This window comes from Microcaecilia unicolor, chromosome 1 (genome assembly GCF_901765095.1).
Source record: "Microcaecilia unicolor chromosome 1, aMicUni1.1, whole genome shotgun sequence".
NCBI lineage: Eukaryota > Metazoa > Chordata > Amphibia > Gymnophiona > Siphonopidae > Microcaecilia > Microcaecilia unicolor.
Window position 1 is genome coordinate 750,654,658 of NC_044031.1, and position 16,338 is coordinate 750,670,995.

A 16,338-nucleotide genomic window follows, 5' to 3' on the forward strand; every position below is an offset into this window, starting at 1 on the left:
TCCCCGCCTCCCAACCACCAGCCCCATCTCCCAACCACCGGCTCTGGCACAGACTGTATAAGTCTGCCCAGCACTATCCCCGCCTCCCAACTACCAGCCGCGCCTCCCAACCACCAGCTCTGGCACAGACTGTATAAGTCTGCCCAGCACTATCCCCGCCTCCCAACCACCAGCCCCGCCTCCCAACCACCAGCTCTGGCACAGACTATATAAGTCTGCCCAGCACTAGCCCCGCCTCCCAACCACCGGCTCTGGCACAGACCATTTAAGTCTGCCCCGCACTATCCCCGCCTCCCAACCTCCAGCCCCGCCTCCCACTACCGGCTCTGCTATCCAATCTCGGTTAAGCTCCTGAGGATCCTTTCCTTCTGAACAGGATTCCTTTATGTTTATCCTTTATGTTTCTCTATCGCTCCCTTAGAGATCCTGTGTACTTGCCCCAAGCTATCTTGAATTCAGATACTGCCACTGGGAGGCCATTCCATGAATTCTCCGCCCTTTCTGTGAAGATGTATTTCCTTAGGTTACTTCTGAGTCTATCCCCTTTCGCCCCCTCGTTCCAGAGCGCCCTTTCAATTGAAAGAGACTTGCTGGGCATTTATGCCACGCAGGCATTTGAATATCTCTAGTTCATATCTCCCCTCTCCCCCTTTTCCTCCAAAGTATACATATTGAGATTTTTAAGACAGTCCCCATACGTTTTATGATGAAGACCACTGACTATTTTAGTAGACACCCTCTGGACCGACTCCATCCTGTTTATATCTTTTCGAAGGCGCTGTCTCCAGAATTGTACACAATATTCTAAGGGCTCCTTTTACTAAGTGACCGCTTGCTATACAAGAAGTACCACCGGGCTACCGCAGAAGCCCAGCAGTACTTCCCATCCCTAGCGTGCCATCATTTCCGACACTACAAAAATGTATTTATTTTTGTAGCGCTGGAGTGTATCTGGCGTTAATTGGGCCGTGCGTTGTCCGGTTACCGCCAGGTTAATGCGGGAGCCCTTACCGCCACCTCAGTGGGTGGCGGTAAGGGCTCCCCCCCGCCCCCCCAGAAATGGCCACACGGCAAGTGCTTTAGCATGGTCATTTCCTGCAGGAAGGTGAGACTTCCCTTTTACCAGCTGCGGTAAAAGGGGGCCTTGGCGTGCGTCTGAAACATGCACTAGCGCCGGCCCCCTTTTGCCGTAGCTTGGTAAAAGGGGCCCTAAATGAGGTCTCACCAGAGTTTTACACAGGGGCATCATCACCTCCTTTTTCCTACTGGTCATTCCTTTCCCTGTGCACCCAAGCATCCTTCTAGCTTTCACCTTTGCCTTTTCTACCTGTTTGGTCACCTTAAGATCATCACATATGATCACACCCAGGTCCCACTCCTCTTTCATGCACAAAAGTTACTCACTCCCTAAACTGCACCTTTCCCTCAGGGTTTTTTTTAGCCCAAATGCATGACCCTGCATTTTTTTAGCATGTAATTGTAGCTGCCAAATTCCAGACCATTCCTCTAGCTTTGCAAAGTTCTTCCTCATGTTATCCACCCCATCAGGGCTATCTACCCTATTTAAGATTTTGGTATCATCCGCAAAGAGGTAACCTTACTAGCCAGCCCTTCAGCAATATCGTTGATGAAAATGTTAAAAGAATCAGTCCGAGAACCGAACCTAGTGGCACACAACTGGTAACATCCTTTTCCTCAAAATGAGCTCCATTTACCATTTCCCTCTGTCACCTTTCACTCAACTAGCTGCTAACCCAGTCAGTCACTTTAGGGCATTCAAGTTATTAGTCATCTATGCAGAACCATGTCAAAGGCTTTGCTAAAATCTAAATACACCACATCTTGCGCTGTCCCTCAATCCAACTCTCTGGTCACCCAGTCAAACAAATTAATCAGAGTTGTCTGACAAGACCTGCCTCTAGTGAAGCCATGTTGCCTTGGGTCCTGAAATCCAATGGGTTCCAAAACCTTTACTATTCTTTGTTTTAAAAGTGTTTGCATTAATTTACCACCACAGACGTCAGATTTGCCGACCTGTAATTCACAACCTCTCCCTTACTTCCACTTAAATAATTGGTTGCTGGCATCCAATTACATAGTAACATAGTAGGTGACAGCAGAAAAAGACCTGTACGGTCCATCCAGTCTGCCCAACAATTATTGATAGTTAAGGGCTCGTTACTCACTTTTCATCTTGGGTGCCATATATAGAATCCAAGGGTTACTGTTGTGTTGCCCATAAATGTTGGCCATTCTTTGTACAATTACCCCCCAATCTGTCATAACTGCCTGTCTTAAGCCTAGTTCAATGTTTATATATGTTCTAGATAACCGTGTGTTTCTCTTCCCACTTCCTAGATTTCTCTGTTGTGTTCCAAGTTGAACTATCTGTATATGCACCACTCTAGCATGGCTGTAGAAGAGAATGATGTGTCATAAGTGTGGCATGTAACATAGTAACATAGTAGGTGATGGCAGGAAAAGACTTGTACGGTCCATCCAGTCTGCCCAACATGATAAACTCATATGTGCTACTTTATATGTATACCTGACCTTGATTTGTATCTACCATTTTCAGGGCACAGACCGTAGAAGTCTGCTCAGAACTAGCTCCGCCTCCCAACCACCAACCCCCGCCTCCTAACCACCGGCGCTGTCACCGAATCTCTGCTAAGCTTCTGAGGATCTATTCCTTCTGAACAGGATTCCTTTATGTTTGTCCCACACATTTTTGAATTCGTTGACCGTTTTCCTCTCCACCATCTCCCGCGGGAGGGCATTCCAAGTATCCACCACTCTCTCCGTGAAAAAATACTTCCTGACATTTTTCTTGAGTCTGCCCCCCTTCAATCTCATTTCATGTCCTCTAGTTCTACCACCTTCCCGTCTCTGGAAAAGGTTCGTTTGCGGATTAATACCTTTGAAATATTTGAACATCTATATCATGTCACCCCTGTTTCTCCTTTCTTCCAGGGTATACATGTTCATAGTAACATAGTAACATAGTAGATGATGGCAGAAAAAGACCTGCACGGTCCACCCAGTCTGCCCAACAAGATAAACTCACATGTGCCATTTTTTGTGTATACCTTACCTTGATTTATACCTGTCTTTTTCAGGGCTCAGACCGTATAAGTCTGCCCAGCACTATCCCTGCCTCCCAACCACCAGCCCCGCCTCCCACCACCGGCTCTGGCACAGACCGTATAAGTCTGCCCAGCACTATCCCCGCCTCCCAACCACCAGCCCTGCCTCCCACCACCGGCTCTGGCACAGACCGTATAAGTCTGCCCAGCACTATCCCCCCCTCCCAACCACCAGCCCTGCCTCCCACCACCAGCTAAGCTTCTGGGGATCCCTTCCTTCTGAGGAGGATTCCTTTATGTTTATCCCACGCATGTTTGAATTCTGTTACCGTTTTCCTCTCCACCACCTCCCGCGGGAGGGCATTCCAAGCATCCACCACTCTCTCCATGAAAAAATACTTCCTGACATTTTTCTTGAGTCTGCCCCCCTTCAATCTCATTTCATGTCCTCTAGTTCTACCGCCTTCCCCTCTCCGGAAAAGGTTTGATTGCGGATTAATACTTTTCAAATATTTGAACGTCTGTTCAGGTCAGCAAGTCTCTCCTTATATGTCTTGTAACGCAAAAGAAGTCGTCCTCCTTTACCTTGATGCTTAACGCTACATAGCGTGTGTGGGTTAAGCAAGGTGGTTTTGTACACACACACACGTAAGCTTAATTCTTCTATAGCACAGTTTAAAATGGCCTTTTACTCAGTTATTTACGTATCTTAAGACTTTTACCATCCAGAGCATACTGTTTTCATAGAAGCTTTCCATTCTCTTTTATTAATCCTTATGGAGTTGGCCCATGTGAATGTTGGATTTACGTGAAATAATGCTTAAAGTGTGAGCAAATATTTTGTGGTTTCTTAACCGTATTTTGAACTGACTTCTCAGATGTACCAGGCGCTAATATGCAGTTTCAGGTTCATATTGGGAAAGGAATGGACAAAGAGAGAGAGTGTGTCAAGGTTAATGTGAAAGTGATAATATGTTGTATTTTTATGAGCAGAGACCTGACTAAAATGGAGCTCAACTCAAGAACCATATGGCCTCTGAGCTGGGTTTTATTAGATTAGATACAACTATTTATACTTGGCAAAGCTTGACATTTTTCTGCTACATATTATTTCCAGGGTTGGTTGAATTGAGTCCATAGAATGCGTATTCCTATTTCATTTTTAATAATTAGGCCCTTATCATTGTTTTGTTTGTTTTGTTACATTTGTACCCCGCGCTTTCCCACTCATGGCAGGCTCAATGCGGCTTACATGGGGCAATGGAGGGTTAAGTGACTTGCCCAGAGTCACAAGGAGCTGCCCGTGCCTGAAGTGGGAATCCAACTCAGTTCCTCAGTTCCCCAGGACCACAGTCCACCACCCTAACCACTAGGCCACTCCTCCACTGTTGCTACTATTTGAGATTCTACATGGAATGTTGCTATTCCACTAGCAACCTTCCATGTAGACATGTAGAAGTCGGCCCTTGCACATCACCAATGTGGCCGCGCAGGCTTCTGCTTCTGTGAGTCTGACGTCCTGGGGCAATGGACGTGCAGGACGTCAGACTCACAGAAACAGAAGCCTGCGCAGCCTTCTACATGGAATGTTGCTAGTGGAATAGCAACATTCCATGTAGAATCTCCAATAGTAGCAACATTCCATGTAGAATCTCCAATAGTATCTGTTTTATTTTTGTTACATTTGTACCCTGCGCTTTCCCACTCATGGCAGGCTCAATGCGGCTTACATGGGGCAATGGAGGGTTAAGTGACTTGCCCAGAGTCACAAGGAGCTGCCTGTGCCTGAAGTGGGAAACGAACTCAATTCCTCAGTTCCCCAGGACCAAAGTCCACCACCCTAACCACTAGGCCACTCCTCCACTCATTAGTTTTTCTGCTTGGATTTATTGGAATTTGCCTGGGGTATTGTGGCCAGTTGTAGTGTTAGCATAGTAGTGAGGGAGAACCAGCCACAGGTGGAGGACAAGTTGCTCACTGATGCTTAGTGTTGAGCCTCTCATAAGGAACCCATGGCAGCTCTTCATCATTTGGTGAAACGCTCAAAAAAAAAATGTGTACAGATTGACCCTCCAGAGCCTCCTCAGCACATCGCTGCATTCAGGATTCCTCTGACTTCCCTAAGGAACCCTTTTCAATAACACAACGGGCAGCTGATCCTCAGGGATCCTGCCAATGTATGTTATTTTAGCCATTATACTGTAAAGTGAATTTCCCCTTGGAAAATCCCTTTGTTCTAAGTATGTGAAAGCTATTTCCTTACTTCCATGCAAACTGAAGACCTGTTCCACCATATTCTATATTTTGGAGAGCTGAAACCTCGGGGGGGGGGGGGGGGTATTTTGTTTTTAATTATTTTTTCGTATTGTTATTTACTACCTATTACATTTGCTAATCATGAAATGCCCCTGCTTTTCAGATCTGCGTGGAGGCTTTATGGGGGACGTAGGGGAGAGGAATCCCTATCCTAGATTAATGAGATCAGGTGGAAAGCTCATGCATCTCATTATAAAAAGTCTGCTTTTAATATTTTTGTTTCAAGAAATGATGCATGACTTCTCAGATCCTTCCTGCAATTAATCCCCCTGTATTCTTGCATTTAGAATATGATTCATTACCTCTGACCATTCCTTAGTTTCCCTTGGTTTATCCTTGGGGAGCTATTAATGCACTCTGTAGTAAGCTAGAGTTACCTAACAGCAAACGTCATGTCTGTTTGTTTTTACAGGTGCAGTATGCGGAATTGAAACCATACAGCAACTCCGGACCCCTTAGGAAGAAACGGACTGGTCTCTAGGATGAAAAGTCAGATTCTGAAATGAAATGCTCTCCCCTTTGTTTCTGCTCTCTCTCTCTTTTTTTTTTAAATGCATCAACACTAAAGCTTGTCTTCAGGTGCCTGATGGTTCCTCATGAAAGCGTATGTTTTCATTGATTGAAACCAAGCTTGGATTGGCTTTTCCTTTCTCTAAGGAGATGATCCAGCCCATCAAAGGTGGAATTCAGGGATCGGTTGACATATCTCAGCTTGTCACGGCAAACCTTAGTTTTCTTCCAGAAGCTGTGAGTCAAGGCAACAAAAAGATAATGGCCACTTATTCTGTGTGGTTGAGCAAGGCGCCCTTCTCAAGCGCGAGCCTCATTGAGGAGACTGCGGACATCAGTTTCATTGCATTCTAGAGATATTAGTTGGCCTTCTTTAAATCAGCACAGAAGAACTACAGGGACTACGATTCAGACAATCTTTGGGATACTCGTGGTCCGTTCGAACCAATTTTGAGAAGACGCTTACCATGCAAACCAAAGAGATACACGAGCTGTAAGTTTACATGTTGGTCAGAGCTATCGGATTTGCAGTGGATTTGGAAACCAGGTTTTCCAGTGTTGAATAGACTGGAACTCTGGCTTGTGCTTGCCACAAGGTCTTTCAAGAAAATTTCAGCCATATATGCATCAAAGCATAAAGAATTTGACTGAGTCCAATGGACTGACGACACTAATATACGAGAAGTGAAGTTGCTGAAAGAGACATGGAGCAATAGAAAAACAAATGTTGGTATCTGCAAACTTTATGAACTGAATAAATAAATGGGAATTTTTGCACAAAAAATATATATATTACAAGTACAGTTTATATAAAATTTCCATGCTGTTTCCTAGAACAGCATGCTTACTATACTGATAAATACCAAAGAGTTTGTCTGGTTGTTCTCTTTATATGTACGATCTTTCTTTCCCTCTCTCCACACTTTCATTCTTCAACCATCGGAACAACGTAAGGACCGAGGTAGACGTTGTAATGCGTGGAATATAATAGCCCAGAACTAGAAAGTATCATCCCAATATTCAAAGGCATTTCCTCGGTAATATTCAGTCCGCTAACGAGATATGAGACCAGATAAAGTCAGGACCTCAAAACACATAACTTTATCTGGATAGCTTTCGCTAAGGGGGTCTTATACTAAGCTGCAGTAGCATTTTTAGCTCGCAGTAGAAATCAGCTGGCGGTAAACACCAACATGCCCATAGGAATATAATGGTCGCCTCAGTGTTTACAGCAGGGTCTTAGCCAGACTTCTGCGGGAGGGGGGTCCAGAGCCCGAGGTGAGGGGGCACATTTTAGCCCCCCCCCCGCCATTGCCGACGTTGCCCCCCCCTGCCACCGACCCTCTCGACCCACCGCCAACCCGCCGTCACCTACCTTTGCTAGTGGGGGACCCCAGCCCCCGCCAGCCGAGGTCCTTTTCTTCTCGCAAAAGGCTTCCTTCTGCTTCTGACCAAGCAAAGGCAGGTGACGGCGACAGCGGATTGACAACGGGAGGGGGGTCGGGCGGGTAGTCGGCAGGGGGGTCCAGGGCCAAATCTACGGGGGCCCAGGCCCCCCAGGCCCCACATAGCTATGCCACTGGTTTACAGCCAGCTGATTTCTAACGTGAGCTAAAAACGCTACCACGGCTTACTAAACACCCCATCAGTGTACTGAATATTAATTCCAACCCCTAATTCTGTAAATGGTGCACACAGTTGCTGGTGCAATTGTGCCCCTAGTCACTGTTCCCGCTAAGCTAAGCGGGAGTCCTCCATGTACAGTCCTGCCAGTGGGTGGTGCTGTTTTACTATCATATTTTTCAATCTTGAGGGGCAGCAAGTGTTGCAGGACTCCAGGGACCCTGCTTGTCCCTAGCAACTGAAAACACAATATTGAAGCACCACCCCCTACTGGTAGCAATGCAGTTGGAGGACACCCGCTCAAGTTAAAGGGAACAGTGCGCCTAGTTATAGAATGCTACAACCATGCACATAGCTAAATTAGTTAGGGGCCCTTTTACTAGGCTGCGTTAGGTGCTAATGCCAGTTTAATGTAGGAAAAATGGCCTAGTACAGTACACGCTAAAAAATGTTCGACATTGGTTTTGATGCCCTAACCTTACGCTATTTACTTTTTTGGAAGGGGGACGAAGAATAAGCATGGATGTGCTAGCTAGCTAGTACACTGACATTACTGCCGCACTAACTGGTTGGTGCATCTATAACGTGGTAGTCCTTAGCGCTTCCGAAATATGAAGCAGTAAGTGCTCACATGGCAATTTTTTTGAAATGGCTGCAGAGCCGGTGGTGGGAGGTGGGGCTATTGTTGGGCAGACTTGTACAGTCTGTGACCTGAAAATGGCAGATACAAATCAAGGTCAGGTATACACATAAAGTAGCACATATGAGTTTATCTTGTTGGGTAGACTGGATGGAGCGTGCAGGTCTTTCTCTGCCGTCATCTAAATGGCAGATGACGTTTAATGTGAGCAAGTGCAAAGTGATGCATGTGGGAAAGAGGAACCCGAATTATAGCTACGTCATGCAAGGTTCCGCGTTAGGAGTCACAGACCAAGAAAGGGATCTAGGTGTCGACGTTGATGATACGTTGAAACCTTTTGCTCAGTGTGCTGCTGCGGCTAAGAAAGCAAATAGAATGTTAGGTATTATTAGGAAAGGAATGGAAAACAAAAATGAGGATGTTATAATGCCTTTGTATCGCTCCATGGTGCGACCGCACCTTGAATATTGTGTTCAATTCTGGTCGCTGCATCTCAAAAAAGATATAGTGGAATTAGAAAAGGTGCAGAGAAGGGCGACGAAAATGATAATGGGGATGGGGCGACTTTCCTATGAGGAAAGGCTAAAGCGGCAAGGGCTCTTCAGCTTGGAGAAAAGGCGGCTGAGGGGAGATATGATAAAGGTCTATAAAATATTGAGTGGAGTTGAACGGGTAGATGTGAAGCGTCTTCACGCTTTCCAAAAATACTAGGACTAGGGGGCATGTGATGAAGCTACAATGTAGTAAACCTAAAACGAATTGGAGAAAAATTTTCTTCACTCAATGTGTAATTAAACTCTGGAATTCGTTGCCAGAGAATGTGGTAAAGGCGGTTAGCTTAGCGGAGTTTAAAAAAGGTTTGGACGGCTTCCTAAAGGAAAAGTCCATAGACCATTATTAAATGGACTTGGGAAAAATCCACTATTTCTGGGATAAGCAGTATAAAATGTTTTGTACATTTTTGGGATCGTACCCGGGTATTTGTGACCTGGATTGGCCACTGTTGGAAACAGGATGCTGGGCTCAATGGACCTTTGGTTTTTCCCAGTATGGCAATACTTCTTATGTACTTATGTTACTATGTAATGCTAACATTAGCACGTGGCTGGAATAAAAGAAATTGAAAAAAAGCCCGTTTTAATGGGGATGTTGGAAATGGGCTTCGCGTGTGGGAAAAGCCCATGTAAGGGCATTCTAAGCCCAACTTAGTAAAAGAGCTCCTTAATTGGCACTGAAGTAGTGACAAGTAGCAATAATTGGTTTTAACAAGAATTAATTGGTACTAATTTGTAGTTATGCTGGAAAGTAGACTTAGATGCTGTTCTATAATTTGGGAGTTAAATGTTCCTAGTGTGTAATTGCAAAGGGAGGGTCAAAATGGGAGGGACATGGGCAGATCACATGCTTATGCGCTATGGGGTAGACCTTTAGCTGGTGGTGGTCAGCTAAAACTTAGCTGGTTAATTGAGATATTCAGTACTTGGGGGTATTTTACAAAGACGCACTAGCGTGTTTGGTGTGCGCTAATGATTAGTGCACGCTAAACGCATTTAGTGCACACTTACTTAATTCACATGCTAAAAACCCTAGCGTGCCTTTGTAAAATGACCCCTTAACTGGCAAAGAAAAACTGAATAAAGATAGGACTGTGTTTTATGCGGTTCTATTTATGTGGTTAAATTGGCTGGTTAAGGGCTGAATATTGGCACTTAACTGGTTAAGTGCTGACTCCGCCCCCAGAACGCTCACAAAATAACTGGTTTCAGCTTGGGCACTAGCAGGGCATTTTCAGTGGCACTCTCTGGTTAAATGCCATGGAATATGCCCGGTTAACACTGTTTCCTGTAAGCTGAGCGGGAGGCCTCCACTTACAGCCCTGCCAGTGGGGGGAGCTGTTTCACCCACATTTTCAATAGTGGGAGAGGCAAGTTCTGTTGCACTCCAGGGAACCTGTCTGTCCCTAGTGACTGAAAACACAATATTGAAGTAAACCCCCCCCTCCCACTGGCATAGCCACCGAGAAGAGAGACCAGGGGGGGGCAAAATTCATCAGGCCCGGACCTACAGGGGGGGCCTGGCGCAGGGGTCTCTCTCTCTCCTGCTCCTGATGGGAGCCAGGTGATCGCGTCCCAACAGGAGCAGGAGAGAGAAAACTCCAGCGCCGGGCCCCCCTTGCATCGCCTGCCTAGCAGCTACTGGGCCCTCAGGCCACGCATGCTCAGTTTTGAGACTGAGCATGTGCGAGCTGAGGAAAACAGCCGCGGGGCAGGCAAATCCTAGGCCGAGGAAGGAGCCACACTGCCTGCAGCTGACGGGGCCAGCCAAGGTACTTCGGGGGGGGGAAGGAGAGGGGGGGGGGCGTCGTCGACAATGACGATTTGGGGAGGCGGTGGTGATGATGATTCTGCCCCAAGCCCGGCGGCGGCGCTGGCCCTCCTGCCCTGGACCCGGCTCAGTCTCTCAGCGGCCCTGCCCACTGGCAGCAATGTGGTTGGAGGACTCCTGCTCCTTAGGAGGAACAGTGCCAGGTAGCTGTTGACAAGCAGGCCAGGAGCTGTTTAAATTGCTCTATTGACCCCTAAACTTATTGAATTGTTGTTACATTTGTACCCCGCACTTTCCCACTCATGGCAGGCACTATGCGGCGGGCAATGGAGGGTTAAGTGACTTGCCCAGAGTCACAAGGAGCTGCCTGTGCCTGAAGTGGGAATCGAACTCAGTTCCCCAGTTGGCCCTTGCAGATCACCAATGTGGCCGCGCAGGCTTCTACATGGAATGTTGCTAGTGGAATAGCAACATTCCATGTAGAATCTCCAATAGTAGCAACATTCCATGTAGAATCTCCAATAGTATCTATTTTATTTTTGTTACATTTCCCACTCATGGCAGGCTCAATGCGGCTTACATGGGGCAATGGAGGGTTAAGTGACTTGCCCAGAGTCACAAGGAGCTGCCTGTGCCTGAAGTGGGAATCGAACTCAGTTCCCCAGTTGGCCCTTGCAGATCACCAATGTGGCCGCGCAGGCTTCTACATGGAATGTTGCTAGTGGAATAGCAACATTCCATGTAGAATCTCCAATAGTAGCAACATTCCATGTAGAATCTCCAATAGTATCTATTTTATTTTTGTTACATTTCCCACTCATGGCAGGCTCAATGCGGCTTACATGGGGCAATGGAGGGTTAAGTGACTTGCCCAGAGTCACAAGGAGCTGCCTGTGCCTGAAGTGGGAATCGAACTCAGTTCCCCAGTTGGCCCTTGCAGATCACCAATGTGGCCGCGCAGGCTTCTACATGGAATGTTGCTAGTGGAATAGCAACATTCCATGTAGAATCTCCAATAGTAGCAACATTCCATGTAGAATCTCCAATAGTATCTATTTTATTTTTGTTACATTTCCCACTCATGGCAGGCTCAATGCGGCTTACATGGGGCAATGGAGGGTTAAGTGACTTGCCCAGAGTCACAAGGAGCTGCCTGTGCCTGAAGTGGGAATCGAACTCAGTTCCCCAGTTGGCCCTTGCAGATCACCAATGTGGCCGCGCAGGCTTCTACATGGAATGTTGCTAGTGGAATAGCAACATTCCATGTAGAATCTCCAATAGTAGCAACATTCCATGTAGAATCTCCAATAGTATCTATTTTATTTTTGTTACATTTCCCACTCATGGCAGGCTCAATGCGGCTTACATGGGGCAATGGAGGGTTAAGTGACTTGCCCAGAGTCACAAGGAGCTGCCTGTGCCGGGAATCGAACTCAGTTCCTCAGTTCCCCAGGACCAAAGTCCACCACCCTAACCACTAGGCCACTCCTCCACTAAAGTTGTGCACGTATGTTCCAGCATTTAGGCGTGCTCATTTACACTAGTTATAGAGATGCTGTAACTGGTCAGACCTAAATTTAGGCGCGTTGCTACTGACTCACTCCAGAGTTCTATAACAGAATCTGGGCGCCGGGCGCTATTATGAAACGTTAGCTTTGCGCTCATTATTGCAGGGCCCGGAATAGAAATACTTCCTGGTTATGCCTGATCCTACATTTTCAGTCTCTGTGGCCACCAAAGACCTGGATAATGAGCGCCGGTTGCCAGATATGACCCATGCTGAATATCCGGGTCTAAATAAAAAAAAACACTGACCATCAATGCTGAATATCAGCCCACATTTCTATTGTTATAAATGATGTAAATAAAAAAATAAAATAAAATAAATACATCTAAGTGTTTTCTTATACATTTCAAGATTTAAACTGTGTTGTATATTTGGAGGCTAAATTTCTCTGTAAAGAACCTAAACTTATTGCAAGAGACTGTGGATCCCATTTGTCACTTTCACTTGGCAACAAGCAATTGGTTAGAATGAAATCATCATCCTAAACGGAGAAACATATTTGTTTTCAACTGTATAGTTAAAATCTGTTCACGGTATACTTTTTTGAGGAAAAAATAAAATATAGATATATTTTTTTGCACTTTGAAATCAAATCTGTTTAGTCAGCAAGGATCGTACATACTCAAGAAAAATGAAGAGAAAGGAGATTGGTTCTCTGGGAAGATGTTGGCAGTGAATTTCCAAAATGTTTAACCAAGTAGCTTTGGAACTCAGCCAGTTAAACCTTCATTTTTAAAAACTGTATCTTACCCCCGAATATAACCCCCTAAATTCACAAGGTGGGTAAATTTAGCTCATCAAATTTACCTCATGGAGACTTATGATAGGCAGTCAGTACCAACCATACTAATATTTTTTATTGAGTAGTAGTTCAAGGTGAGCTACATTCAGGTACACTCGGAGGGGCATAATCGAAAGGGACGCCCAAGTTTTGTTGAGGACGTCCTCGCAAAACATCCCGATGGAGGGGCAGGGAAACCCATATTATTCAAACAAGACGTACGTCCATCTTTCGTTTCGACAATACGGTCGGGGATGCCCAAATCTTGAAATTTAGGTCGTCCTTAGAGATGGTCGTCCCCAGACTTGGTCATTTCTGATTTTCGGCCATAATGGAAACCAAGGACGCCCATCTCAGAAACGACCAAATGCAAGCCCTTTGGTTGTGGGAGGAGCCAGGACACCAACCGGGCACCCTAGGGGGCACAGCAGGGGACTTGATAAAATGCTCCCAGGTACATAGCTCCCTTACCTTGTCTACTGAGCCCCCCAAACCCACTACCCAGAACTATACACCACTACCGTAGCCCTTATGGGTGAAGGGGAGCACCTAGATGTGGGTACAGTGGGTTTCTGGAGGGTTTTCGAGAGCTCGCAGTTTCCTCCACAAACGTAACTGGTAGAGGGGGATGGGCCTGGGTCCACCTGCCTGAAGTGCACTGCAGTACCCACTAAAACTGCTCCAAGGACCTGCATACTGCTGTGATGGAGCTGAGTATGACATCTGAGGCTGGCAAATAATAATTTTAAAGATGTTTTTGAGGGTGGGAGGGGGTTAGTGACCACTGGGGGAGTAAGGGGAGGTCATCCCCAGCTCTCTCCGGTGGTCATCTGGTCATTTAGGCCACCTTTTTGTGCCTTGGTCGTAAGAAAAACAGGACCAGGTAAAGTCGTCCAAGTGCTTGTCAGGGACGCCCTTTTTTTTCCATTATGGGTCGAGGACATCCATGTGTTAGGCACGCCCAAGTCCCGCCTTCGCTACTCCTACGATATGCCCCCTTTGAACTTTGGCCTTCCCTGCGATGGAAAGCAGTTGGGGACGTCCAAAATCGGCTTTTGATTATACTGATTTGGATAACCCTGTGAGGAGGACACCCAGCTTCTGATTTGTGTCAAAAGATGGGAGTCCTTCTCTTTCGAAAATGAGCCTGTAGGTATTTCTCTGTTGCTGGAGAGCTTACAATCTAAGAGACCCTTTTACTAAGCTATATTAAGCAGCTAACTTGGGGTTTACTGGGCAGTAGACATAGCATGGGCGTGAGCTACTGTCTCCTGTGCTAAAAAGGGAGCCTTCATGGAAAAAATCCCACATTAACTGCTTAGCTCAGGAGTCAGTGAGAAGGGCGTGGCATGGGCAGGCAATACAGTGGCTAGCTTTGACAGCTAGAGCACAGGTTGGTACCATGCACTAGCAGTCATGACTGCTGATAGAACAGCAGACATTAAATTCCCTGAAACTATTTTGTGGTCAAAGAATTTGGATTTTTCCAGATGTCACCAAAACAACACAAGATAGAAGGAAACAATTCCTGGTTTTTAGAGAAGAGACAAGGGCATTGGGCGCAACATTTTTACTAGCCTATCCTTGTAAATGTTTAGTAAAACATATGGGTAATAAATATGCTTTCTTCGAACCGGGACATCTTAAAACTTTTCTAGATATGAAAAAGCTATCCAATAAACCAAACGAGCAAGAGAAAGTTCAATTGATTAACTAGTATGTATAATGGGATAACTCAGACCAGGCCACTTTCTATGTCAACCTATTTTTTAAGATTTTTCTTCATATTTTTTTTGTTACATTTGTACCCCGCGCTTTCCCACTCATGGCAGGCTCAATGCGGCTTACAGGTACTTATTTGTACCTGGGGCAATGGAGGGTTAAGTGACTTGCTCAGGGTCACAAGGAGCTGCCTGTGCCTGAAGTGGGAATTGAACTCAGTTCCCCAGGACCAAAGTCCACCACCCTAACCACTAGGCCACTCCTCCATTATTGATCTCATCTCTTAAACACCCCCCCCCCCACCACCACCACCACCACCACCACCACCACCACCACCACCACCACCACCACCACCACCACCACCACCACCACCACCACCACCACCACCACCACCACCACCACCACCACCACCACCTAGCTCTTATTTGTGGTCTAAAGATATGAAAAATTTGATCCAAGGAAAAAGTACTTTAAATTTTGTTACATAATTATTTATGTTCAAATTTGTCAATGTATTTCTATTGCATGTTTATCGTGTAAAATTGTAAAATCACTTAAATAAAATAATAAAAAAAGAACAGCTGACATTACACCCAGCTCAAAAGGAGGCGGTAAGTGCAACTATGCTACTGGTAGTCTGGTGACATGACCACAAACAACATGGTGATGGGTCACGCCCCCCTCCCCCAACTTTGGCATCCGTCATCCTCCCACGCCCCATCCCCAATCACCCAACAGAGCCCCAATGACAGCACACATGCCCCACTGATCACTCGACAGCACACGTGCTCCTTTGATCACTCAACAGACCCTTAATGACATGACGCAACCCCTCCCGACAAAAGCCCCACCGCTAACAGAAATCCTTTCCATCCTCAGAAGCCCTTTCCTTCTCTGCGTACTACCCTCTCCCCACTCCAGGACTTACCCAGGGGTCATCATTGGTGGGGCAGTGGTCCCAGGCAGCATGGATCCTCCTCCATTGCCACTTAGGTCATCACTCAAATCCATATAAAGATAGATGATCCCTAGCAGTAGTACCGCAAAACCACCACTGGGGAGCTCACACCATTTTGGAGGGTCTGTTGGGTGATCAGTGGATGAGGGCTTAGGGAATGCCATCAGGAGTCTGTCAGATGATCTGGGGTAGGGGAGACTTGAGGAATGTGATTGGAGGGGAGGGTTGAATCAGGAGGGGCTTCAATCTGGGGGAGGTGTGTTCCTCTAGAACTCGTGTCCCAAACTTACTACTCCCAAGCTTCTAGCTGGGTTACCTCAGGGTTACTCCTTACACCCAAGAGCCGTTCCCCAAACAACACTCCCCTTTTCCCAATCGAGGGTAATTCTTATATCCCTTTTAAAACCCAGGACAATTCCAAACCCCTTTTATATTCTAGGGCAATTCCACACCCTATTCCCAAACCAGAGTAGTTTCAAACCCCTACCAGGCTATCAAGTACAACCTTCTTAGACTTTTTTTTAACCTCCTGACTTGTCCCTCTGCAAACCTTGGCTTTTATCTGCCTCTAGCCTTTTATTCCTTTAGGGAATATTTGTAACCCAGGAATTTCAACCTGTCCTCTCCAGGGGCATAGCCAGACCTCGGCAGGAGGGGGTCCAGAGCCCGAGGTGGGGGGGCACTGTTTAGCCGCTGACCTCCCCCCCCCCCCGCCACCGCAATCACCACCCGCCCGCCTCCTGCCCCGCCGCGGCATCAGGTACCTTGTTTGCTGGTGGGGGTTTAAAATCCCCACCAGCCAAAGAGTCT

General features: G+C 46.4%; 1 protein-coding gene across 1 annotated transcript in view; it reads left to right on the forward strand.

Moving 5' to 3' along the window:
- The window catches only part of MCTP2 (multiple C2 and transmembrane domain containing 2), a 376,016-nt gene extending 368,832 nt beyond the window's left edge, over window positions 1-7,184 (forward strand). The window contains exon 23 of the mRNA XM_030189721.1: window positions 5,815-7,184. Within this exon, the coding sequence (XP_030045581.1) occupies window positions 5,815-5,883 (69 nt within the window). The 3' untranslated portion in view covers window positions 5,884-7,184. The remainder of the gene's footprint in view (window positions 1-5,814) is intronic.
- Window positions 7,185-16,338: the final 9,154 nt, after the last annotated feature.